At 45.2% G+C, this 25737-nt stretch overlaps 1 protein-coding gene across 1 annotated transcript; it reads right to left on the reverse strand.

Moving 5' to 3' along the window:
• Window positions 1-11514: 11514 nt before the first annotated feature.
• LOC134444792 (GTPase IMAP family member 8-like) lies at window positions 11515-25481 on the reverse strand. Its single transcript, XM_063193992.1, has 6 exons — window positions 25344-25481; window positions 18208-18912; window positions 15951-15962; window positions 13022-13344; window positions 12431-12788; window positions 11515-12257 (listed from the first exon to the last, which is right to left on the reverse strand). Exons 1-6 carry the CDS (start codon window positions 25474-25476, stop codon window positions 11515-11517), a joined length of 2274 nt encoding a protein of 757 aa, XP_063050062.1. The 5' UTR covers window positions 25477-25481.
• Between the last annotated feature and the right edge of the window lie 256 nt (window positions 25482-25737).

Consider the following 25737-nt stretch of genomic DNA (forward strand, 5'->3'; position numbering starts at 1 on the left):
ATATGAGCTAATTGTATCTCTACCACTTTTGGATTGGCATCTTTTTAGGTCTCATCTTTAAATCCACCACCGAGGTAGATAAATGCCTGGCCAAGGACAGGCTCCATTTTGGAGGTCACACCGTCTCTCACAGACTAATCTCTGTCCAGTGTGTCAGTCCAATCAAGTGACTTCTGTTGGTTATGTGTGGCATTGGAGTGGTGTTCTGCTAGAATGTACTCTACTGCCAAGTCAAGGAATCCTACCTAACGTGACCACTGGGGGTGCAAATATAATGCATTTCAATGGTAGGGTACGGTAAAAGTGCAAGGCACCACTTCAAACAATTTTTGTAAGTTTCAAATATTTTTAACCAAGTTGTGCAACCAGGTTGTGATACTGATACATCATAGTTTTCATGTTTTGTATCACAAAAATGCATCAAAAAGCACAATACCCAAAAATGTGCCCTTGGCACCACGGGCGGAATTCTCCCACCCGCTTAAGTAAAAAAAAAAAGCGTGCAACAGTGCCTCCGTGGTTACTCAAGTCTGTGATTAAGCAGGGTTTACGCGGAATTTTGCCAGTTGCGCACTTTGGGTGGGGCCAGGCCAAAATCAGGGAGTTTCGCATGTAAATGAATCCTAAGCGTATTCTCCCGTGCACTTACGCGCGTTTGCCTTTACGCGCATCAAAGGGCTGTAGTAAGGTCAAGCGCCACTATGAGGTAAAATGTAATATTGCATTTGATGCTCGCTTGGCTCGCATTTTGAACATGTTACACGGTATGCTTTGTTGATGTTCCTTACCGTCAGCGTGAGTCCAAATCGAAATTCATTCACAGTTCCACATAAACATCCTACATTAATTGTGACAAAATATGACCAGCTGCCCAGAGCATGTTCTCATATCGGTGAACTTACAAACAAAAGCAGGTAATTAATTAATCCTTATGAGGATCATCATGCTGTCTCCACGGATGGTAACCAAAACCAAAAACACCTCGTTGCAGGTTGCACCATGCACAAGTAGGCTAAATTGACAAGGCACGTCAGACTAAAGACCGCTGTTCCAGTCGTCCTCACAGCCACCCAAAGTATGCCTATTCAAAAACAACCTTCAATTTTTATTTCAACTCCTCCACTTTTGTGATTTATTGGAACTCGTGCATATGTGCATGTAACCTATTAAACTTTCTGAACTGATGCCCGACATACAAAACCACCACATACTGAGGTAGGCTACAGGTTGTCCTATCTGTTTTTGTAAGGCAGAAAATATTTCCTGAATGTCATTACAGCTAAACGTAAAAGGTAGGCTTACATATCAGAGCATGTCTTTGGCATTTCGCTTCTGGTCTGTATTACACCCCATCAGCTGCGCGTTTAAGTCCTGGCTTGGCATTGCATGCCCATGTCCAATTAATTCCCATTAACTCCGAAGTCTCCATTTTTTCATGACGATCGATTTCCTTGTTCATTCTTCAGCATGCATGTAGCCTAAGTGTAATATGCTGACGGACAGCTGAGATCCACATATTTCCAATTATTTTAATGTCACGTTGCTGTACAGAGAAGCGGAGAAACACTTTTCAGAAAACAGGCCTACTATGTGTTTGTTTAACTGTGGGAATGATCAGCATTTTAAATCACTTTTTGATTTCCGGAATTGTCCAGGCAACACGCCAAACTCCATTTTTAACAAAACGTTCAATCATGTTTATTATTTCAATCAACCTGTTGCGCACCAAAACGCTCAGCTGAGTTCCCGCCAAAGGGACACATCGCGTTTCCATCTCATTATCTCACCTCCAATACTTGCCTTCTGCTTGTGAAAAGGAGCGGAGGTTAGATTTTGAAACGCTTTTGCAAGAGGACTTTTGGCACGTGGTTTTAAATTCAAAGTTAAAGTTCAGTGTTGGATCTCAATGGACTGCCGAGGTTTTCACATGGTTGATCTGAAAATCCATGCTCCATAGTTTCTTTGTAGCCACAACTGATGAACTTGGCGGAGACTCATCCCCCCATTTAGCATATATCACGCCTATGTTGGGCTACGCGCTGTTTTTCTGAGTTAAGCGCGAGGGGTGTGGCGACGTTCCAGAGGGGAGAATACGCGCAAGATAAGACCGCGTAAAATATGCGTGCGTATGTAATGGAGCGCTGCTCCTTTAAGGGAGGTCTGACGCTGCGGCACACGTCACCACGCCGCTCGTAGAGGCTTATGGGAAGTCTCTTCATAAACACTGCCAGTGGCTAGTATTCGGTAAGCCTGCAAAGTCCCCCTTTGCGCGTTTCATCGCCACCGGCGAATGCTGTGGTTGCTTCTCCCCTCGCCGTCGAGAGGAGTGCGGTGTCCAGTTCAGATCTAGGAGATGTGGACCATTTCTTGTCCTCGTGAGTATGTGGACCATTTCTTGTCGCTGTTTATGTGCTAGCCAGCAGCTAGTGGCTAACTTCGCGTCTGCTGTTCTATAGGTTGTGATTCCAACTTGGCGTCTCTTACTTGGCTAGAGTGATCTCTTGCTTCTCCACTGGCAAGGACTTCGGTGGACAATACCAACGGTTACCTTGCGCATTTCCCGTCTCCTGCACGCCGGTATGTATTATAGTGGGTTAGCTTGTGCCTTTACCCAGCCCTGACTGTTTGTTTTCGTACCATGGTTGCTAACGACGGCCATTATTATGGTTTCAGCGTGTGGTCGCTACCGGCGCCTCGGCCGTGTACCTCTGTATTGGCACTCCGACTGTGAGAATCGCGCATCGGTGCACCCTCATCTCCGGGTAAGGTAACCTCTCGGCAGCAGAATCGTGTCATAGTGGGTGTCCTGCTAGCTTGGCTAACGCTCTCCTCCTCCCTCGCAGGTTGTATCCGTGTGGCCGTGGTCAGACACACCACGCGTTTAGGTGCACGAGGGGCGACTTTTAGCCCCGGTTGTGTGGTGCCTCTGGAAGCCGGGAACCCGTATCTCGGCTGCTGCTCCGGCCTCGGGAAATTGGACATTCGTGCGTGTGTGTGCGTTGGCGCGCTTTAGTTCAGTGTGTGTGTGTGTGTGTGTGTGTATGCGTGTGGGCGCTCGGCTCGGTGTGAGCTAGTGTGTGAGCCATTCCACAGTGTGTGTGTGCGTGTGTGTGTGTGAGTGACGAGTGAGTGTGGGGATACCTAGGGGACTGCACTGAGCTGAGCCTCTGGGGTTGGTTTACCTCATGTTTTGATTTTCGTTTACTTTCGTTTGCTGTGCCTAATTTCCTTTTTTTCATTATTTCATCCAATTATCTAATTTCTTATTTAACTGCATGTATTTACTGGATTTTGATTTATTTTGCATGGTTTGCTGATTTCTTGTTGTTTCTGTTTGCCGTGAATGATTTCTGTTTGTTGTGAACTATTTCTTTACTTTTTCTTTTGTTAATCCTGAGGTGTGCCATTCGCCCTATTGTGTTAGCCGTGCCAGCCCCTAGTGGCAAAGTCTGCCAACCCGAGTGTGGGTTCTAAGGCCTTAGGCCTACCAGGTGTGTTGTCTATTGTGAATTAGTGAACATACTTTGGGGCCGGTGTTTACAGATCCGCGGGTGTGGTGGCAGCACACCCACCCCTGCACTTTACTGTTACCGTGAACATACTTTGGGGCAAGTGTTTATCTATCTGCGGGTGATTGCGACAGCACACCCACCCCACTGCACTTTGTGAATTGTGAGTGCCTTTTTATATTTATTACAGAGTGACAAACATATTTTTATACTGAAAATAATAATAAAGATTTGAATTATTAATTGTCACCACTGTCTCTGCCTCCATTGTGCACGAACCTGTGTTTGCCTGGTAATCTATTATGCGGGTACATTGTGTGTTGGTCCGGGGTATCTGTAACTACCCCTAATTCATTTCCTCCGGGGGCTCCACCCCCGGGGGTGGCGTAGTCGAACTACTTCCTGTAACGGTCTCGCCCACTACATTTTGGCTTATAGTCGGGCAGGATTGGCATAGGAGCAGAGACACTGGTTTCATTTTTTTAGGTTTTTTGTTTTGTCACTCTTTGTAATAGAAATTTGTCATATGGTCAATGGTTGAATGAGTGTATGTATGTGGTTGGTTGAAAGTGAGAGCACCACTGAATAAGCGCTGTGAGTTTGTGTTTTTCCTGTAGAAGCGGAGCAGCAGCCGAGGTTGGGAGACCGCCCCTCTCTCGGGATTTGGACCAGCCATCCCTGTGAGTTTTTGCATTTTCCAAATTTGTCTTGATCGGTTTCCGCAGCATGTCGCGGGACGCACAAGAGGTTAGGGATGAGTTGGCTGAGGTAAGAGCCGAGAATGAGCGCTTAAAGGCCTCCCTCGCCCAGCGGGCCACAAGTACGAGCACAGTAAATGGTAACGCCCCGGCAGGGCCCGCTACAGAACGTTTGGTCTTTGTCCCAAGGGAAAAGAAGTGCCCATTGTTTAGGGGAAATGGGGGCATAAGTATCGAGGCGTGGAAGGAGGAGGCGGAGGCATGTATGCGGGCGCGCCATTTTTCTGCTGCCGAGAGAGCCTATTTTCTTTACGATCACTTGGATGGCGAGGCACGGGATGAGATCCGCTATAGGCCGAGAGAAGAAAAAGAAAACCCAGAGAAAATCTTAGAAATTTTACAGGAGCTTTACGGTTGCCCACAGTCATACGTGGCCTTGCAGGAGGCGTTCTTTTCGAGAAAACAGCAAGAGGGAGAGACACTGCTAGAGTTTTCAATCGCATTAATGACCCTTATTGATAAGGTTAGACGAAATGCGCCTGAGGGAATTCTTAACGCTGACGTTCTTCTGCGTGATCAGTTTGTGGAGCATGTTAACGAGGGCGCCTTGCGTCGTCACTTGAAGAGTTTCATTCGGACCACGCCGTTAGCCACTTTGATCGCGGTGCGTAAGGAAGCCATGCGTTGGGAACGGGAGGGCGCCGCCGAACCGCAGCGGCCGCGTAGCTTTTCCTTGTCTTCACTCGATCGCTCCCTTGGGGTCCCTGGTACCTCTTGCGCCGTAAGCATGGATCCCCGTGGTGGGGCGCCGACCAGATCTGATATGGAGAAGTTGCAGGCCGACATGGCGAAGCTCATGGAAATGGTGCAAAATCAACAGGCTCAGTTGCAGCATTTTTCTCGGGGTGCGGCCACACAGGGGGAGCCACGGAGGCGAGGTCGGTCTCCTCGGGAGGGACCCCTTGTCTGCTGGCGCTGTCGTGCGACAGGCCATATTGCTGCGGATTGTGACGGAGAACGAGTGGTGGGGCCCCCACAAGCACCCTCCCGTAGAGGCTCCGGGTTTTCGGAGAATGGGCCCCTCCAACCGAACCAGCCCTCGGGAAACTGACGCCCACCGGACTGAGGAGTCACAGTCCGGGGGGGGCCTCTCTTGGCTCACGTAATGCCCTTCACCCTCCCAATGCCGCCGAGGCGTTACTTTCTAACTGTCCACATCTGCTCGTCCGGATAGGCGGGGTTCAGGTCCCCTGTCTCATTGACACTGGGTCTATGGTGTCCACCGTCACTGAAAGTTTCTTCGCTGCCAACTTCGAATCTTTGGGGCAGGAGCGTTTACGCTCATGTCACTGGCTGCAGCTCCGAGCGGCCAACGGCCTAGAGATTCCTTACTTGGGCTACTTGGAGCTGAATATTGAGCTTTGCGGGAAGAGTATGCCTGATTGCGGTGTTCTGGTCGTTCGCGACCCCCCAGGGGGCACGGCTTCCGTGGTCCCTGGGGTTCTTGGTATGAATGTTATCGGCAAGTGTTATAAGGAACTTTTTGGGCGGCACGGTCCCACGCTTTTCGATCTCCCATCAGTGTCAACTGCCCCTCGACCGGTGCTGAAAGCGCTGCAACATTGTCATCAGGCTGAAATCCGGCCCACCCCCGAGACCAGCGGCGTGGTGAATGTCCGGGGCCGTGCGCCATGGCGGGTTCCGGGGGGGACCATGAAGTTGATTCCTGCCACCTGCCCTGAGCAACATTCAGGGCTTGGAACCCTCTTTGAGCCGACGGACCGGGGGTTGCCCGGGGGGTTGCTGGTGTCCCCTGCCTTGGTGCAGGTGACCCGTGGCTTGGTGCAGATCCCTGTAGTTAACGTCGGTTGTACGGACGTCCTGCTGTACCCTCGTACTAGACTCGGACAGGTGAATGCTGTGTCGATCATCAGCTTGCCACGGGACGTGGTGGAGGTCCGTTCCGTGGCCGCCATTACTGACCCTCAGGCGCCTGCCCCGTCGCCTTTGGAGACACAAATCCGCGCAGTGGACTTGTTACCCCTGCCTGCCGAGGAACAGGCTGAGGTCCGGGCCCTGCTTCTGAGGTACTCTTCGGTCTTCTCCGCCCATGAGGGCGACTTGGGTTGCACTTCCCTAATCTCGCACGACATCCCACTGTTGGATCCGACACCGGTCCGGCAGCGTTACAGGCGCATTGCCCCCTCCGACTACGAGGCCGTAAAAACCCATATCAACCAGCTCCTCCAGGCGAAGGTCATCAGAGAAAGCAGTAGTCCATTCGCTTCTCCCATTGTTCTAGTCCGGAAGAAGGATGGGAGCTTGCGACTCTGTGTCGACTATCGCCTGTTAAATGCCCGAACTCGGAAGGACGCCTTTCCGCTTCCTCGGATCGAGGAGACATTGGACATGTTGGCAGGTGCCCGCTGGTTTTCTACGATGGACTTAGCCAGTGGGTACAACCAAGTCCCCGTGACAGAAGGTGATCGGGCCAAAACGGCATTCTGTACCCCCTTCGGGTTGTTCGAATGGAACAGAATGCCTTTTGGCCTGTGCAATGCACCAGGTACATTTCAACGATTAATGCAACGTATGTTCGGCGACCAACAGTGTCATTCCGTTCTACTGTATCTTGACGACATCGTGATCTTCTCGTCCACCGTGGCGCAACATCTACAGCGCCTGGAGATGGTCTTGACCCGGTTGCAGTCGGAGGGGCTGAAGGCTAAATTAGGGAAGTGCGCGTTCTTTAAGCCGGAGGTTCAGTACTTGGGACATGTGATCTCTCAGCACGGTGTCTCTACCGACCCTGGCAAGGTGGAGGCAGTGGCCACATGGCGGCGACCTGCCAATGTGTCGGAGCTCCGATCATTTCTAGGCTTCGCCAGCTATTATCGACGATTCGTCGAAGGATTCGCAAAGCTGGCCGCGCCGTTGCATCGATTGGTGGCCACCTTGAACGGGAGCCGTTCCCGTCAGCCCTCGGGGCAGCAGTTTCTTGATGCATGGTCAGAGGATTGCGAAAGAAGTTTTGAGGAACTCAAGGGGAGGCTCGTGTCGGCGCCGGTACTGGCGTACGCGGACTTTAGCCGCCCATTTATTCTTGAGGTCGACGCCAGCCATTGCGGACTGGGCGCGGTCCTCTCGCAGGAGGTGGACGGCAAAGTCCGACCGGTGGCATACGCCAGTAGAACGTTAAGACCTACAGAGTGGAATATGAACAATTACAGTTCTATGAAAATCGAGTTCCTCGCCCTAAAATGGGCCGTCACCGAGAAGTTTCGCGAATATCTCTTGGGCCAGAAGTGTGTCGTGTACACTGATAATAACCCCCTGAGTCACCTCACCACTTCCAAACTCGGGGCGGTCGAACACCGGTGGGCCGCACAGCTTGCATCATTTGATTTTGAATTAAAGTACCGCTCGGGTAAATCTAACGGTAATGCGGACGGCCTGTCGCGGCAGAATCAGCCAGACCAAGAAGACGTGAGTGACCTGGTTCCGGGTACAGCGGTCCCTAGATTGCTGCAACAGGTAGCGGCTCAGGGGGATGGCGGCACCGCCTCTCAGTCCAGTGTCTCGGGGTTGTTCCCCCACGCTTTGCCGGTTCTGCGCACTCTGCAAGCAAGCGACCCCGGTGGTCAGCTGCAACCGGCCGCTGTCCCGGGGGGTAGCATCACCGCCTCTCAGTTGGTTGTTTCGGTGCTGCCCTCCTACCCTTTGCCGGACCTGTGCGCTCTGCAAGAAGGAGACCCTGTTATCCAGCCGATTCTGGCCTTCTGGAAGGCGCGTCGGCGGCCTACTCGTGAGGAACGGGAAGCTCTGTCACCCTTGGCCTTGATCCTGTTGCGGCAGTGGAAACGGTTTGTGGAGAACGATGGAGTCCTTTACCGGAGAGTGCTACACCCCAGTGGCCGTGATGAGTGCCTCCAGCTGGTTTTGCCGGCTGCCCTGCAATCAGAGGTCCTAAACCAGCTCCACGAGCACCATGGCCACCAGGGGATTAATCGAACACTGGAGTTGGTTGGGCAACGGTGTTACTGGCCCCGCATGTTTGCGGAGGTGCGCCGATGGTGTGAAAAGTGTCTTAGGTGCCAAGAATCCAAAGGGGAGCCTCCTCTAGCCGCCGCGCATATGGGCCACCTACTGGCATCTCGGCCCAACGAAGTGGTAGCTGTGGATTTCACGCTTTTGGAGCCCACGTCGGGGGGGGTGGAGAACGTTTTAGTCATCACGGACGTCTTCAGTAAGTATTCCATCGCCGTCCCCACCCGGGATCAGCGGGCCTCGACGGTCGCCCAGGTCTTGCTTGTGGAATGGTTCTACCGGTTCGGAATTCCTGGTCGGCTCCACTCCGACCAGGGGCGCTGTTTCGAGGGCACCCTGATTCAGCAGCTTTGCGGGCTGTACGGGGTCCAGAAGTCCCGAACCACCCCGTACCACCCGGCCGGGAACGGCCAATGTGAGCGATTTAACCGCACTCTACACAACCTCCTGCGTACTCTACCGGCCTCTCGGAAGCGCGACTGGGCAACTTGCCTGCCGCACGTAACCTTCTGTTATAATACCACCCCGCATCAAGCGACAGGAGAATCGCCACACTTCCTTATGTTCGGCCAAGAGCCACAGCTACCCGTAGACTTCCTCCTGGGCCGAGTTCGGCCACCGGTCCATGGTCGAGTGTGCGACTGGATACAGGAGCATCAGGCCCGGCTTCAAGTGGCATTTGATGGGGCTCGGGAGCGTTTGGCCGCAGCGGCGGAATATCGCAAGGACAGACACGATGCACGGGTGAAGACTGCTGTTTTAGAAGTAGGGCAACGGGTATATGTACGCAACCTCGGCGTGCGAGGTCGAAATAAAATCCAAGATGTGTGGAACTCCCAGGTACACATGGTGGTGCGTACCCCTTCGGAGACTGGAGCCGTGTACACGATCGCCCCCGTCAACGATCCAACGAAGCTGAAGCACGTTCACCGCAGCATGCTGAAAGGAGTGGTGGGCCCCCTGGCCCCCGACACCCCCCCGGGGTCGGGCCGACCAGGCGAACCTACCCCTGTCGACTCAGGGGAGCTATCGAGCGAAGAAGATATCCTTCTTGGGGAGCAGGTGGGCGATGCTGACTTGGGTGTCCCAGCAGAGCCCCATGCACCCCAGGGTGGCACCTCAGGAGGAAACGAAGGGCAGCGTCGGACTTCGCAGGCTTCCCCCGGCAGTTCGGCCGTTCAGCCACCCGGTCGTGGCACTAGCAGCAGCGAGGTGCCCCCACGCCGGACTTTCCGGTCTAACGCGGGACAACACTCTAATCCCCATCGGCTGCCTGGTGGGGCGACTTCAAACTCTTGATGGAATTTTGGATCTGGGAGTGGGGGGGGAAAGCGTACCTGCATCGTCGGGCCGACGATTCAACATGTGGGGGGTAGATTGTAATGGAGCGCTGCTCCTTTAAGGGAGGTCTGACGCTGCGGCACACGTCACCACGCCGCTCGTAGAGGCTTATGGGAAGTCTCTTCATAAACACTGCCAGTGGCTAGTATTCGGTAAGCCTGCAAAGTCCCCCTTTGCGCGTTTCATCGCCACCGGCGAATGCTGTGGTTGCTTCTCCCCTCGCCGTCGAGAGGAGTGCGGTGTCCAGTTCAGATCTAGGAGATGTGGACCATTTCTTGTCCTCGTGAGTATGTGGACCATTTCTTGTCGCTGTTTATGTGCTAGCCAGCAGCTAGTGGCTAACTTCGCGTCTGCTGTTCTATAGGTTGTGATTCCAACTTGGCGTCTCTTACTTGGCTAGAGTGATCTCTTGCTTCTCCACTGGCAAGGACTTCGGTGGACAATACCAACGGTTACCTTGCGCATTTCCCGTCTCCTGCACGCCGGTATGTATTATAGTGGGTTAGCTTGTGCCTTTACCCAGCCCTGACTGTTTGTTTTCGTACCATGGTTGCTAACGACGGCCATTATTATGGTTTCAGCGTGTGGTCGCTACCGGCGCCTCGGCCGTGTACCTCTGTATTGGCACTCCGACTGTGAGAATCGCGCATCGGTGCACCCTCATCTCCGGGTAAGGTAACCTCTCGGCAGCAGAATCGTGTCATAGTGGGTGTCCTGCTAGCTTGGCTAACGCTCTCCTCCTCCCTCGCAGGTTGTATCCGTGTGGCCGTGGTCAGACACACCACGCGTTTAGGTGCACGAGGGGCGACTTTTAGCCCCGGTTGTGTGGTGCCTCTGGAAGCCGGGAACCCGTATCTCGGCTGCTGCTCCGGCCTCGGGAAATTGGACATTCGTGCGTGTGTGTGCGTTGGCGCGCTTTAGTTCAGTGTGTGTGTGTGTGTGTGTGTGTATGCGTGTGGGCGCTCGGCTCGGTGTGAGCTAGTGTGTGAGCCATTCCACAGTGTGTGTGTGCGTGTGTGTGTGTGAGTGACGAGTGAGTGTGGGGATACCTAGGGGACTGCACTGAGCTGAGCCTCTGGGGTTGGTTTACCTCATGTTTTGATTTTCGTTTACTTTCGTTTGCTGTGCCTAATTTCCTTTTTTTCATTATTTCATCCAATTATCTAATTTCTTATTTAACTGCATGTATTTACTGGATTTTGATTTATTTTGCATGGTTTGCTGATTTCTTGTTGTTTCTGTTTGCCGTGAATGATTTCTGTTTGTTGTGAACTATTTCTTTACTTTTTCTTTTGTTAATCCTGAGGTGTGCCATTCGCCCTATTGTGTTAGCCGTGCCAGCCCCTAGTGGCAAAGTCTGCCAACCCGAGTGTGGGTTCTAAGGCCTTAGGCCTACCAGGTGTGTTGTCTATTGTGAATTAGTGAACATACTTTGGGGCCGGTGTTTACAGATCCGCGGGTGTGGTGGCAGCACACCCACCCCTGCACTTTACTGTTACCGTGAACATACTTTGGGGCAAGTGTTTATCTATCTGCGGGTGATTGCGACAGCACACCCACCCCACTGCACTTTGTGAATTGTGAGTGCCTTTTTATATTTATTACAGAGTGACAAACATATTTTTATACTGAAAATAATAATAAAGATTTGAATTATTAATTGTCACCACTGTCTCTGCCTCCATTGTGCACGAACCTGTGTTTGCCTGGTAATCTATTATGCGGGTACATTGTGTGTTGGTCCGGGGTATCTGTAACTACCCCTAATTCATTTCCTCCGGGGGCTCCACCCCCGGGGGTGGCGTAGTCGAACTACTTCCTGTAACGGTCTCGCCCACTACACGTAAAACAGACTTAAATGGAGACGGGAGAATTCCGCCCCAGGTGTCTACCACTAAATGAAGAATCCTGTCCCAGAGTCAGCACAGGGGAGGAGGAAGAACAGGAAGAGGAACATATTTCTTACCTGCTGATGATCTGAGAGTCTCTCTCCGTTTCTGCACCTTCATCTTCCTCTGCTCTGCTCTTCTATTTTCTTCCTTCTTCTTCTCCTTCATTGTAATCAGCATTTTGTTATTGAAGCCAAAGTGATGACCACTTTTCACCATCACCATCTCTTCTATCTTCTCCAGCAGCTCTGTCACCTGGCCACAATCACTCTTCTCATTGTCTAAAACGTGGTACCTGTTGCCACATTTCTTTACAACCCACTGCAGAGCCTCTCCTCCACTCTCAATGTACTGCTCAATGCTTGTGTCTCCCAGCCAGTCCCCATAGGTGAACAGCACTAGAGTGTGGCTCCAGACTTTATTGCCCAGGATCTCCAAGTGTTCCTGCACTGTTCTTCTGTGTATCTCTGTGAATGGCCCACTTACCCTAATGACCAGGAGTAGAGCATGGGGTCCTGGAGGACACAGAGACACACTTAGGATAATCTCTTGTTTAATACGCTCAGGAGTGTACTCTACACTGTATGCCCACTGTCCTGGTGCCTCGACAGCAGTGATGTGTCTGCCTGATGTCTCTCCTTCTCTCTTCACACACTCCACTGTTCGTCCTGGAAACTCTTGTCTGCCCAGGATGCTGTTTCCACAAGAACTCTTTCCTACAGCTCCATGTCCCAGCAGCACAATCCTCATGTCTGAGATGTGTGGAACACCTGCTGGAAAAAGAAATTGAGGGGTTTCTTTTTACAATTTTGACAATTATCTGTGTGTGTGCGTGCGTGCGTGCGTGAAAGAGAGAGGTCAGAGTAATAGAGAATAGGTCTGTGTGAAATGGAATTAAACAGAGTAAAAAAAAATGGAATTAAAAATTCAACAATACAGGTCTCACCTTCTGATGATCTAAGAGTCTCTCTCTGTTTCTGCACCTTCATCTTCCTCTGCTCTGCTCTTCTCTTTTCTTTCTTCTTCTCCTCCGTCAGTGTAATCAGCATGTTGTTTTCAAAGCCAAAGTGATGACCACTGTTCATCATCACCATCTCTTCTATCTTCTCTAGCAGCTCTGTCACCTGGCCACCACCACTCTTCTCATTGTCTAAAACATGGTACCTGTTCCCACATTTCTCTACAACCCACTGCAGAGCCTCTCCTCCACTCTCAATGTGCTGCTCAATGCCTGTGTCTCCTAGGAAGTCCCCTCTGGTGAACAGCACTATGGTGTGACTCCAGACTCTCTCACCCAGGAGCTCCTTTAAAGAAACAAAAAAAAGTTCACAAGCATATAAACCTTTGTAACAATCTGCTGCATATTGCCACAGACAGTTAGTAGTGAGATGAGACTAAGCAACAAGACATGCATGCTGTGCATTTGCAAAGCCTAACAACCACATTGTTAATACCTCACAAACTCGCTCCATCAATCATCCATGCTCTACATGTTCCTGCATGACTCTTCTGTTGGATTCAATCATCCATGCTCTACATGTTCCTGCATGACTCTTCTGTTGGATTCGATGAATGATTCATCCACCCTAATGACCAGGAGTAGAGCATGGGGCCCTGGAGGACACAAAGACACACTGAGGACAATCTCTCGTTTGTCGCGATCAGGTGTTTGCAGTGCAGAGCAGCAATTCAGCCATCCTGGTGCCTCCACTATAGCGATGCATGTTGCTGCTATTTGTCCTTCTCTCTTCACACACTCAGCTGTTCTTCTGTTAGTGTCAAACACATGTCTGCCCAGGATGGTGTTTCCACATGAACTCTTCCCAGCATACCTGCTTCCCAGCAACACAGCCTTCATGTCTGCGAAGTGTGGAACACCTCCTGGAAACAGAAAGAAAGGTCTTTTACAATTTCCACAAAAGTGTGTGTGTGTGTGTGTGTGTGTGTGTGTGTGTGTGTGTGTGTGTGTGTGTGTGTGTTAGAGTGTGTAAAGTTCTGTATGTGTGTGAATGTATATCCCTCCCTGTTGTGTATGTATGCTGTTTCTGAATTAAATTTTCAGGCTTTTGTCGTGTGAACTTCTCCTCATCTGTGTGTATGCAGGGCTCTACACGTGCCCAGTTTTTTCAATAGTGCGTCTAAAAACATATTTTTAGGCACACCGATGCGAACAGCCATCAGTAGAACAAATGAATTGGCAATATAAACAATTAACAGTAATTCTGCAGTAGTGGCCAATTACAAAATAAAATGTTTTTAAAACTGCGGTCTTCAACTCTGATGAAGTAACTTTCTACCCTTCCTCTTTCCGCTGATAGGCAGTCCGACGTGTCAGAATAGCATTTTCGATTTAGTTATCGCTAAAACTATCCGAGTTCACATGTGCTAGCGAGGTGGTGCGCTCAACAAGGGTTTTTTGAAACGGGTGAAAGGGTTGCAATCGAGGGGGAAAACTGACTTACGTATATATTAAACATGGCAGCAAACAACATCGGCCACTGATAGAATCAGAGCAGAAGGATCAAGCTCAGAGAATGGCCCGTTTTAGCCATGGGTAGAGCTAACCAAACAACAGGCGACACACCAAGTCTCTCGGGAGTTGTCAGAGGTTTTTTGCTACGCCATACTGCCTGCTATCTGTCGGCAACGCATCATTCATGCACCTTGAGACATCGCATCAAATTGAGAGAGAGAGAGCTCGAAATTGTGCCGTCATATCTGCTCGTAGCGCTTGCTATAATAGCCTACAGTACCATCATCATGGAGAGGGAGAGCGCTCCAATGGGGAAATACAAAACCCAATTCACCTCGGATTCCACCTAAATATTAGCCTGGGAAGTCCCATGCTGCCTTAGTTCTACACAATCCGATCTAAAAGCACAGGGAAGGCTCCAAAAATCTTTTAAATTTATTATTATTATTATTATTATTACTAAAACTGAGGTGTGTGTTTGTGGAGGTTAGTTAGTCTATACTAGCCCTAGTATGGGGGGGCTCAACACACCGCACTCAAACACATCTAAAAGTAGTTGGCTGATTACACCGACGAGAATATGTTTTAAGTGCAATGGTTCTAAAGTTGCTACATGTATTGACCATATGTAAATTCACCTGAGGTATGCTCTACTGCTATATCTGTCCCTACTGGTTGCAGTGACCATAACCTGGTAGCAATTGTAAGGAAAACAAAAGTTCCCAAACCTGGTGTTAAAATTCTCAATAGGATGTCATTTAAGCATTTCCAAATTGATTCATACAGCAAAGACATAAACGCTGACTGGTCAGAAGTGTTCTTAAAACAAGATCCAGAGGAAGCACTTCATGTCTTTCACAAAACACTCACAGAAGTGGCTGATCATCATGCACTAGTAAGAAAGTTTACAGTACGAAATGTAAACACCCCATGGTTGGATGAAGAATTAAAAGGATATATGAGGGAGAGGGACAAGGCAAAAGGGTTAGCAGTTTCATCAAGTCTTAAATCTGACTGGCAAGTCTATTGTAAAATGAGAAACTTTGTAACTAAACTCAATAGGAAGAAAAAGAAATTGTTTTATGAAATAAGAATTAATGCTGTTAAACATGACGGTGAACATTTATGGAAAACATTGAACAACTTGGTAAGAGGAAATACAAAACCTACACAGGCCTATTTAGAGACGGAGGAGGGTTTTCTCACAAAGCCAGTTGAAATTGCCAATCATTTAAATAATTATTTCATGACAAAAATAGACAAGTTAGAAAGTAGAATCACCTCACAATCTGAAGGTGGAAAACTATCTGGTAATTTGATATCGCAGCTCATGGAGGGAAAAAACTGTACTTTTGAATTCAGAGATGTCAGTGTTGCTAAAATTGAACTTTTGTTAATGTCATGTAAAGATAAGCCTTCTGGAGCTGATAATATTGATGTGAAACTTCTTAAACCAATTACTGCATTTATAGCACCAATGGTTACACACATTATGAATTTATGTTTCAAGGAAAATAAATGTCCACAATTATGGAAAATATCCAAAGTTGTGCCTTTACCAAAGAATAATAAATTGCCTTTCTCAGAGACGAACAGTCGACCCATTAGTTTGTTGCCGATCTTAAGTAAAATAATGGAGAAAATTGCTCATGAGCAGATTCAGAGTTATTTTGTTAAAAATGAATTAATGACCCTTTACCAGCATGCATACCGGAGTAAACATTCAACTGCTACAGCCTTAACACAAATGGTGGATGACTGGTTGCAGGGAATGGATCAGAGTCACATTATAGGTGCGGTTCTTTTGGATTTTTCTGCAGCATTTGATATTCTTAATCATGAACTTATGTTAGAAAAACTGAAATATTATGGCTTCACTGAGTCAGCTTTGCTTTGGGTTAATAGCTATTTAAGTAACAGGAAACAAATGGTTTATTTTAATGGAAGCTTTTCAGACATCATACCTGTGAAGCACGGGGTGCCTCAAGGCAGCTGCTTAGGCCCTCTTCTTTACTCTATATTTACTAATGACCTGCCATTGGTATTAACTAAAGCCAATATTTCAATGTATGCTGACGATTCCACTATATATTTAGCTGCAGCGACTGTGGAGGGTTTAAATGAAAAACTTGCAAGTGAGACAGCGAATGTTGTTGACTGGATTAACAAAAATAAACTGATACTAAAAGTGCCTAAGACTAATTGTATTGTACTCGGTACTAAGCATTCTTTGAATTCTAAACCAATGTTGAATATTGCAATAAATGATACAGTGATACAACAAGTAGATGACGTTAAACTTTTAGGTGTTGTAATTGACAATAAACTATCTTGGGACAAGCAAATACAGAGGGTTGTCACTAAAATGGGAAATGCATTAGCAATAATTAAAAGATGTGCTAAGTATTTAACACACACACTTGCTAAACAAGTAATTCAGTTTCTGGTTTTATCAAACCTGGATTACTGTTCTATTGTCTGGTCTTCTACATCTTGTGGTAATATAAGGAAATTACAGCTGGTCCAGAATAAAGCAGCAAGAGTGGCTCTTTCGTGTAATTGGAGAACAAATGTCAATAAAATGCACAAATCTTTGGGTTGGTTTTAATGTAAGAAACAGACTTTTGTCTCTATCTTTCTGATAATATACAGAAAGTTGTGGTTTAGTTCACTAGTCCATACACATTCTACAAGACATGCAGTTGATGGGTGTTTCACCTTACCCAGCTCCAGCACAGCAATGCAACGTTCTGTTATGTACAGGGCAATGCATCAATGGAACACATTACCTCATAATATTACGCAGCTAAATATTCATGCCTTCAAAGTGCAAATCAAAAATTATTATATGAATAGCAGCTCTGTGTAGTTTTGCTGTCTTTTTTCTTTTTCTGCTGCTTTCTCTTAGCTGTCTTGTCTGCCTTGTAACTTCAAGAAAGCACCTATCATTTGAGTTATTTATTTATTTATTTTCTCTTTGTATTTTATTTTTGTTTCGTTGTTTCCCTCTTGACGTAGTAGATATGTATGTCATGTTTACTATCACTCTGTGTAATGGATATTTGTTAATGGTTGATTAGAAGCCACGCTGTGTGGCTGATATTTGTAATTTTTAATGAACAACTATGAAAGACCCCAGGAAGAATAGCTAATTCTAAAAGCAAAAGCTAATGGGGATCTAATAAAAACAAACAAACAAAACCACACCAGTCCAGAAGTCAACGACTGCCCATGGTTTTGAAAAACGCAAGGGGCTCTGGCGTTGTGTGAGTGTCCAGTTTGGAGGAGCTGATGATTGCACACTCTGAGTGCCTTGCAATATGCGACCTTGCCTCCTCCACTTGCGCTTGTCTCCTCGTCCCGCCTCCTGGCCCCTCCTCCGTGGAGAAAACAATAAAGTTTCCCAGCTGTCAGCCTAGCCACAACAACTTTTGAGGGACTGTTTTTCATTCACCATCCCAATTACAAATGAGAAAAAGACTCTACAATTGAGCTTTTGCAAGATATTGAAATATAATGCTGTTGTCAGTGACGTCATCATGACATATTACCAGGTACGAGGAGAGAAGCAAGTAGAGGAGGCAAGGTCGCATATTGCAAAGCACTCTCTTTCTTAAGATGGTATTTTCTAGTATGGCCCAAGTAAAGTCATTTTTGTAGATAAAAATGTATATTTCTGGAAATTCAAAATGGCGGACCATGGAGAAGAAGTGTTAAAGTGATACTGTCCCATTTTTGGAAATGAGCTCATATTACACATCCCCTTGAGTTAAATAATTGAGTTTGACCTTTCTCCTGTACTTTCAATTGTTCTCTGAGTACAGCAGTGCAAATTGTACCTCTATGCTAGCAGTTAACATTGAGTACTATGATACCAGTTGGCCTCATAGGAGCCCACTGGTCTCATAGGAGCCATAGTTAACTGCTAGCTTGGAGTAAAATTTGCACTGCCGTACTCAGAGAAGGGTTGAAAGTACAGAAGAAAGGTAAAACTCAATTATTTAACTTATTTAACTTATTTCCAAAAATGGGACAGCATCACTTTAAATATTCATGAAAATTAGTGAATGTGTTTCTATTGTATTCTGCTATCTGACTTATACCTACCGTATCTCTTTGGGTGTGGGTGTGCGTGGGCGTGTGCGTGTGCACGTGAGTGAGTGAGTGAGTGAGTGAGTGAGTGATTGATTCATGGAATTAAATGGAAATTATTATGTTTCATGAAGATTCATCAGCAGCACATTTCTCACCTGCTGATGATCTGAAGGTCTCTCTCTGTTTCTGCACCTTCATCTTCCTCTGTTTTGCTCTTCTCTTTTCTTCCTCTTTCTTCTCCGTCAGTGTAATCATCATGTTGTTATCAAAGCCAAAGTGATGACCACTGTTCACCATCACCATCTCTTCTATCTTCTCCAGTAGTTCTGTCACCTGACCAACGTCACTCTTCGTATTGTCTAAAACATGGTACCTGTTGCCACATTTTTCTACAGCCCACTGCAGAGCCTCTCCTCCTCTCTCAATATGCTCATCAACGCTTGTGTCTCCCAGAAAGTCCCCATAGGAGAACAACAGTATAGTGTGGCTCCAGACTCTCTCACCCAGAAGCTCTATGTGTCCCTGCACTGCTCTTCTGTGTGTTTCTGTGAATTCTTTTCTCAAATTAATGACCAGAAGTAGAGCATGGGGTCCTGGAGGACACATACACACACTGAGGACAATCTCAAGTTTATCACGCTCAGGAGTTTGTTCTACAGGGAAGTTACTCCACCATCCAGGTGCCTCCACTACAGTGATGTGTCTGCCTGCTGTTTCTCCTTCTCTCTTCACACACTCAGCTGTTCTTCCTGGAGTCTGGAACTCCTGTCTGACCAGGATGGTGTTTCCACATGAACTCTTTCCAGTATACCTGTTTCCCAGCAACACAATCCTAATGTCTGAAATGTGTGGAACACCTCCTGGAAACAGAAATTGAGACATTTGAGGTGATTTGTACCAAGAAAAAAAAATTGCAACTCATTATACACTCACTGTGTGAATCTGCAATTCTCAATAGCCTATGTTTGTGGGATTATTACCCCGTGACTGTACATGAGGGGTGGGTGAGTAAGCAGCATAACATACAGTAATTGTTCCTACAATGTGTTATTTATGTGTGTGTGTGTGTGTGTGTGTGTGTGTGTGTGTGTGTGTGTGTGTGTGTGTGTGTGTGTGTGTGTCTGTGTGTGAGTGTGTGTGCGTGTGGCCAGGCACGACCGTCTAATCAATCTGGTTGCAAAAGACTTAAAAAAAATGTTAACCATGGATATGACTGCACATTTTTTCTACACAATAATGTGAAAATGGACTGGTTTAACCATAACAGTGTTGATCATGCCCATTTTAAAAACATCCCAAATACTCAAACACTTCAGATAATTCTGTGCTTATTATTAGGGCTGGGCGGTTTTGGAAAAAATGAGCATCACGGTTTTCTTGATGAAAATTGACATCACGGTTTTCTGCACGGTTTTTTGATAAGCGGCGATTTCCCCCCAAATCTTAATCTTTCGGACGAAAAAAAACTGAAATTAAATTTAAAAATGAGATACAATCATGAATTTAAATTAATCTCCATTTCTATTTTATCACTTTTTCATTTCAATATTTTTATATTTTATAGTTTATATTTCCCTACCCAAGACTTTAAGTTCCCTTTCAAGTAAAAAGGGTTAATAAATTATTATAAGCAGCTGTTTTTGGCTTTTTTTCCAAAGACAGCCCAAAACAGCATATTTGTTCTACACCTGGCAACACTACTTGCTTAGTTCTCGTTGTACACCTGGCAACATTGATCACTACGACCGCATGTTGCCTTGCCCAGCGCGAGTAAACACAGTGGGACAGAAACGGAACAGACTGAAGAGACACGAAAACAAACGGATTTACTTGACATTGTGTGAATATTTTCTTTGAATTAAAGGCCAAATATAACGTAGAATGTATTTTGTCAGGTAGTTTGTGTCATATGGCGATGTATTTCGCTCCTATTTTGCTCCCAAATCATTTCAAACAGCAATGTAGCAATGTATCTTGTCTGCCCATTGCATTTTGCAAGCTAAGCTAAATTAGCCTCAATGGCAAAACTCATACGCAGCCTTAACTGCAGTCCTGCACACGCAGTTGGGATGGTAATGAAATACAGTTAAGGATCTGAGAACTGTTGTAGCCTATTAGAATAGCCTTTTATTTAACTTTGTGAGATCAAATGTAAGCTAAGTTGATTTAAATGTTCATCATGATTCATCCATGCCATGTGGGTTCTTCATTAGGCTATGCTTCACTCTCACCAGCTTCTTTAGCGCGATTAACCAATTATTTGTATTGCTTCAATCAACATCTTAAATTGTGATGACATTTCCTAGTAGAAAAGCAACAGTGGACTTGGAGTTGAAATGAAGTGTGACACGAAGTATGAAGTTCACGCACATAGCCTAGTATGAACAACAACAACAAAACCGTCTCTCATCAAAAAGAGAACCTTGTGTAGGTGAAACCGAGATCACGGTTTTTTAACCGTAAACCGCCCAGCTCTACTTATTATTGAGGTGGGGTGCTGCTTTGATTTTTATATGGACATTTGTTATTATTTTAAGATACTGAAATACCACCCATAACAGGAACACATCCTCCAGCTGATATCACTGCAAGTTTATAGTTTTTGCTATTTTAGGCCATATACATAAGAATGTTTTCAGAGGGCTGCAGATTGCGGGACTGCAGAAGGGGGGCGCAAAAACACTGAAAAATGTTTGCTCTGTTTCAGCTATAATAAGTACAAACCCCAACTCCGATGAAGTTGGGACGTTTGGTAAACAGTGAATAAAATCAAAATGCTATCATTTTCAAAACATTCAATCTATTCATTAGATGGAGAACAGTGAAAAGACAACATATTAAGTGTTAAAACTGAGAAACAATATTGTTTTGGGGGACATATGTACTCATTTCTAATTTGATAAATCCAACACGTCTCAAAAGAGTTGGGACGGGGATCCGTGAAATTTAGTAAACATCCAAATAAGATAAAACAACAAAAAAGAACATTTCAAAATTAATTGTACTGACGGACAATATAGGTGTCCAGGTATAAGATCATCACAGAGAGGCTGAGTCACTCAGAATTAAAGATGCAAAGGGAATAATTACCATAGTTATTACATACATTTTTGAATTCCCTTTGATTTACCACGATTGAGTGTATATAAGACATATTTTTGTTAATAAAATCATGATATAGGTTCATGACATCATGAAATATATATTGGCTGTAGTCTCACTCTAGCACTCCAGGAATTAGAGCTATTGAAAATTGACCATATTAAGAATGCTTAATGCATGAAAATGATACAGGGGTGTAACATTCTCCTAAGCACCTGAGCTCACTTGAAATAGACCCAGAAGACATAGGGAACTGTCCTTTGCTTACAGAAGTCAGCAGACGTTGTAGAAGTCCATTCTTTTTGACAATAATAGAGCATTGCACATCCTGTGCTACAGTAAAAATGGACCATCCAACTTGTGTTAGTGCTAGCTTCAAAAGTCAGCCTCCATGATGGCATGCGGGTGCAGTAGTGCATTGGTTAAGATGTTCTCACTCATCTGTAGAGTTAAATACAGTGCTGAATGGTATAAATGGGTTTTAAACAGCATGAAAAGCCACTCATGCATTATATTTTGAAGGGAGATCTTCGATTACTGCCACATAGTAAGGTCAAATTGCATGCTCTACTATGTTTTAACAGTTTGGCTCCATCATAAGGACCAGCAGGTGATAAAATGGTGGGTTTTTGGTCAAGACCTGTCACACTGTAAGCACTACAGAAAGGAAAACATTGCAAAACATGACAAGGAATACACCCACCATTTAAGCTGGTGAAATCATGTCCAAGATAGGAATTAACACTGTTTTTTTATATAAAATCATCTCATCGGTTAATGTATTTAACTGTTAAGTGTTGTCTTTTGTTTTGTTTTTAGTCTTCCTCGACATTTGCTGCCATTTATTGTCCCCGTCCCAACTCTTTTGAGACGTGTTGGATTTATCAAATTAGAAATGAGTACATATGTCCCCCAAAACAATATTTTTTCTCAGTTTTAACACTTAATATGTTGTCTTTTCACTATTCTCCATCTAATGAATAGATTGAATGTTTTGAAAGTGATAGCATTTTGTTTTTATTCACTGTTCACCAAACGTCCCAACTTCATCGGAGTTGGGGTTTGTAGCATGCAAATATGGAGACAAAGACGTTATATGTTTATCTTTGAATGGTGTTTCATTTTTCAGTTCTAAAATGGTTGATCTTGGGATCTTGACTTCAGAGTATGAGTCCCATTAGCCTTCATTTTTGTCAGAATTAGGCCTGACATACTCTTGGCTGGCTTTTTTGAGACAGGACAGTGGGAGAGACTTCTTTGGTGTTAAAGGTGAAGAATTTGGAAAAAATACATGGTGCCTAAAGTCAAACATGGGAGGGATACAGCTCTTATGTGGAGATGCATGCATGCTGCTGGTGTGTGAGGGCTTTTATCATTGATTACATCATGAAGTTAAAAATGTATTGCTCTACGAATAGCGAATATGTCACCATCTCTCACTGAACTTGTGTTGCTTTCCATGATTACAATGACCCTAAACATACACCTAAGGCCAAAGTTGATTTTCTGGAGAGGTGTGAGTGAATCAGTGATTAAGTATGACACCCGATCTGCGTATTTGAAGTGTTTTGAAGTGACTTATCTGCTCATTTTCACATTATGTTCGATAGGCGACAAAACTTTTGTCTTGTGAAAATCTGCCCTGTCTGTGTTCATTAAAGGGTCAATCTTTCTTTTGTGCATGCAATTTATTTGTGTAAATACATGTTCATGCAGGAGGGTTGTAGCTTTCATATGAGTGACTTCTGAAGCCAAGTGATTAATTGAAAGTGAGGTTATTAGCTGTTATTCTAAACAGATGGATAGGCGACAACTCTTTTGGAGACGGGTGTACTTCATATATGTTTAACCCATTGACGCCTAAGGCACCTGCAAAAAAGGATGCTGAATGCCTGAGTCCTTTTTAAGAAAAGCCGCCCTCAGCCTATAAAAACCTAAATATCTCAGCCTCTGAAGCACATAAAAATATTCTATCAGTTGCATTTAAACGCTAAGACCCTCACCTTTCATTAGAATGTGTTCATTCATCTCAAACAAACGAAGATTTTTATTAAAGTTGTCTCAAATCGCATGAGCCTGAATGTTGCGTAATGCAACTCCAGGCGCCAGGGCCAATGTTGCGCAATGCAGCATCCAGCATCAATGGGTTAATGCAATGTGCAATAATGTGTAGTTAGTAGGTCTGAGTGTTTGCCATAGAAATTAATAGAATTGGGTGGGATTCTGTGCTTCTTGGTGGGTTTTGAAAATGTTTTGGGCTGGAAATCATCAGCCTCATCTGGCAACCCTGTGAGGAACACTAAAAAAGACAACACTTAACAGTTAAATGGATACATTGACTTTCACTAGCTTAGCGACATATTCCCTCTTTTTACTTATCTTAAAGCAAGACAACGCTTAACATGAAAAATAAGACACTTTGCCACCTTTATGAACCCCAGCCAACGATTTTAACTGTATTAAGCCCCAAAATAGTGGCATCCCCCTTTAACCGATGAGATGAATTTATATAAAAAACAGTGTTGATTCCTATCTTGGTAGTTATGGGTAGGGTGTGCACATCCAAAAACACTTGTTGCAGGAGCCAGACAAAAAAGTCAGACTGTTGAAAAAGGTAGGTCTGCACACTGCCGATCAGCTCAAAAAATAAACTCAACATTTCGATCACACTGGATCTTCATCAGGCATATCATCAGCAATTCCTATCTTGGACATGATTTCACCAGCTTAAATGGTGGGTGTATTCCTTGTCATGTTTTGCAATGTTTTCCTTTCTGTAGTGCTTACAGTGTGACAGGTCTTGACCAAAAGCCAGCCATTTTATCACCTGCTGGTCCTTATGATGGAGTTAAACTGTTAAAACATAGTAGAGAATGCAATTTGTCCTTACTATGTGGCAGTAATTGAAGATCTCCCTTCAAAATATAATGCATGAGTGGCTTTTCATGCTGTTTAAAACCCATTTATATCATTCAGCACTGTATTTAACTCTACAGATGAGTGAGAACAACGTAACCAATGCACTACTGTACCCCGATGCCATCATGGAGACTGACATTTGAAGCTAGCACTAACACAAGTTGGATGGTCCATTTTCACTGTTGCACAGGATGTACAAGACTATTCTTTTCAAAAGAAATTGACTTCTGCAACTTATGCTGACTTCTGTAAACACGGGACAGTTTCTCGGGTGCATAGGAGAATGTTAAACCCCTTTATCATTTGCACACATGAAGCGTTCTTAATATGGTCAATTTTCAATAGCTGTAATTCTTGGAATGCTAGAGTGAGGCTACAGCCAATACATATTTTCATGATGTCATGAACCTATACAATGATTTTAATGACAAAAATATGTCTTAAATACATTCAATCATGACAAATCAAAGGGAATTCAAAAACGTATGCAATAACTATGGTAATTATTCTCTCTGCATCTTTAATTCTGAGTGACGCAGCCTCTCTGTGATGGTGTTGCAGTTATCAAATTAGAAATGAGTACACATGTCCCCCAAAACAATATTTTTTCTCGGTTTTAACACTTAATATGTTATCTTTTCACTACTCTCCATCTAATGAATGAATTGAATGTTTTGAAAATGAAAACATTTTGATTTTACTCACACTTTACCAAACGTCCCAACTTCACCGCAGTTGGGATTTGCATTTGTGCTGTGTGTGTGTGTGTGTGTGTGTGTGTGTGAGAGAGAGAGAGAGAGAGCTGCTGTTCTTTTAGTGAATGGTGTGTGAATGGTGTGCAGGTGCTGCTTATTCCATTACGTTGTTCACATTTTTTTCTCCCTCCCCTCTAGTACGTGGACGGTAAAATTCTTAGTGATCCGATTGTAGCCACTGGCTAGCGGGGGTCTCTTTCTTTTTGTATGTTTTGTCTTCGTTTTGTTTTGTGTTGATAGTGTTTATAATGAATTATTCCCCCTGCACAGAGATATTTTTTCTGCAATTATATAAAAAATAAAGTTTGTATTGTTATACTTTTCTAAACCTGCTTAGTGTCCTTGTGTTAAGTCCCCTTGTCTTTACCAACATTGTCCAAGGGGTGGCGTAGTCCATGTTGTCTCTATTCCCACCAGAGAGAAGTGGCTACATACAGTAACTAAACTGTATATCTGATGACAGACAGACTTGTGTACTGCACTTATGAACAATTCATTCTTTGTAAATGTCTCACCTTCTGATGATCTGAGAATCTCTCTCTGTTTCTTCATCTTCATCGCCCTCTCCTCTATTTTTCTCATTCTTGCAGTTTCTGCTTTTTCTTTCTCCTTCTTCTTCATCAGTTCATTCTTAATCTTGGGGTTCATGCTGAAGTAAGCACCCCGATTCTCACATCAAAATGGAGAAAGGGAATTCTTGAAAACAGATCTGAAAACACAACAATTATCAGATGATCATTTTTTCTTATCATTTGGCAAACAGATGGTAAATGCAGTTTCTAATCGCATCCTCTTTTTGTCTGTCCTTCTGACTCTTTTCCCAGTATTAGAAGCTCTTGCAACCTAATCATGATACCCACTTCTCATCATCTCTGTCTTTCCCTCCTCCTGTCTCTCTCTCTCCAATTT

Source organism: Engraulis encrasicolus, chromosome 3 (genome assembly GCF_034702125.1).
Source record: "Engraulis encrasicolus isolate BLACKSEA-1 chromosome 3, IST_EnEncr_1.0, whole genome shotgun sequence".
Taxonomy (NCBI): domain Eukaryota; kingdom Metazoa; phylum Chordata; class Actinopteri; order Clupeiformes; family Engraulidae; genus Engraulis; species Engraulis encrasicolus.

What these genes read in the sequence shown, in the direction of transcription:
- LOC134444792 (XM_063193992.1), bottom strand. Translation starts at nt 25,476, where the DNA reads ATGAACCCCAAGATTAAGAATGAACTGATGAAGAAGAAGGAGAAAGAA. An exon ending in GAAGAGTCATGCAGGAACAT is followed by an intron (nt 12,789 to 13,021) that starts GTAGAGCATGGA and finishes GTTTCTTTAAAG; the next exon opens with GAGCTCCTGGGTGAGAGAGT. An exon ending in GACTCTTAGATCATCAGAAG is followed by an intron (nt 12,258 to 12,430) that starts GTGAGACCTGTA and finishes TTCTTTTTCCAG; the next exon opens with CAGGTGTTCCACACATCTCA.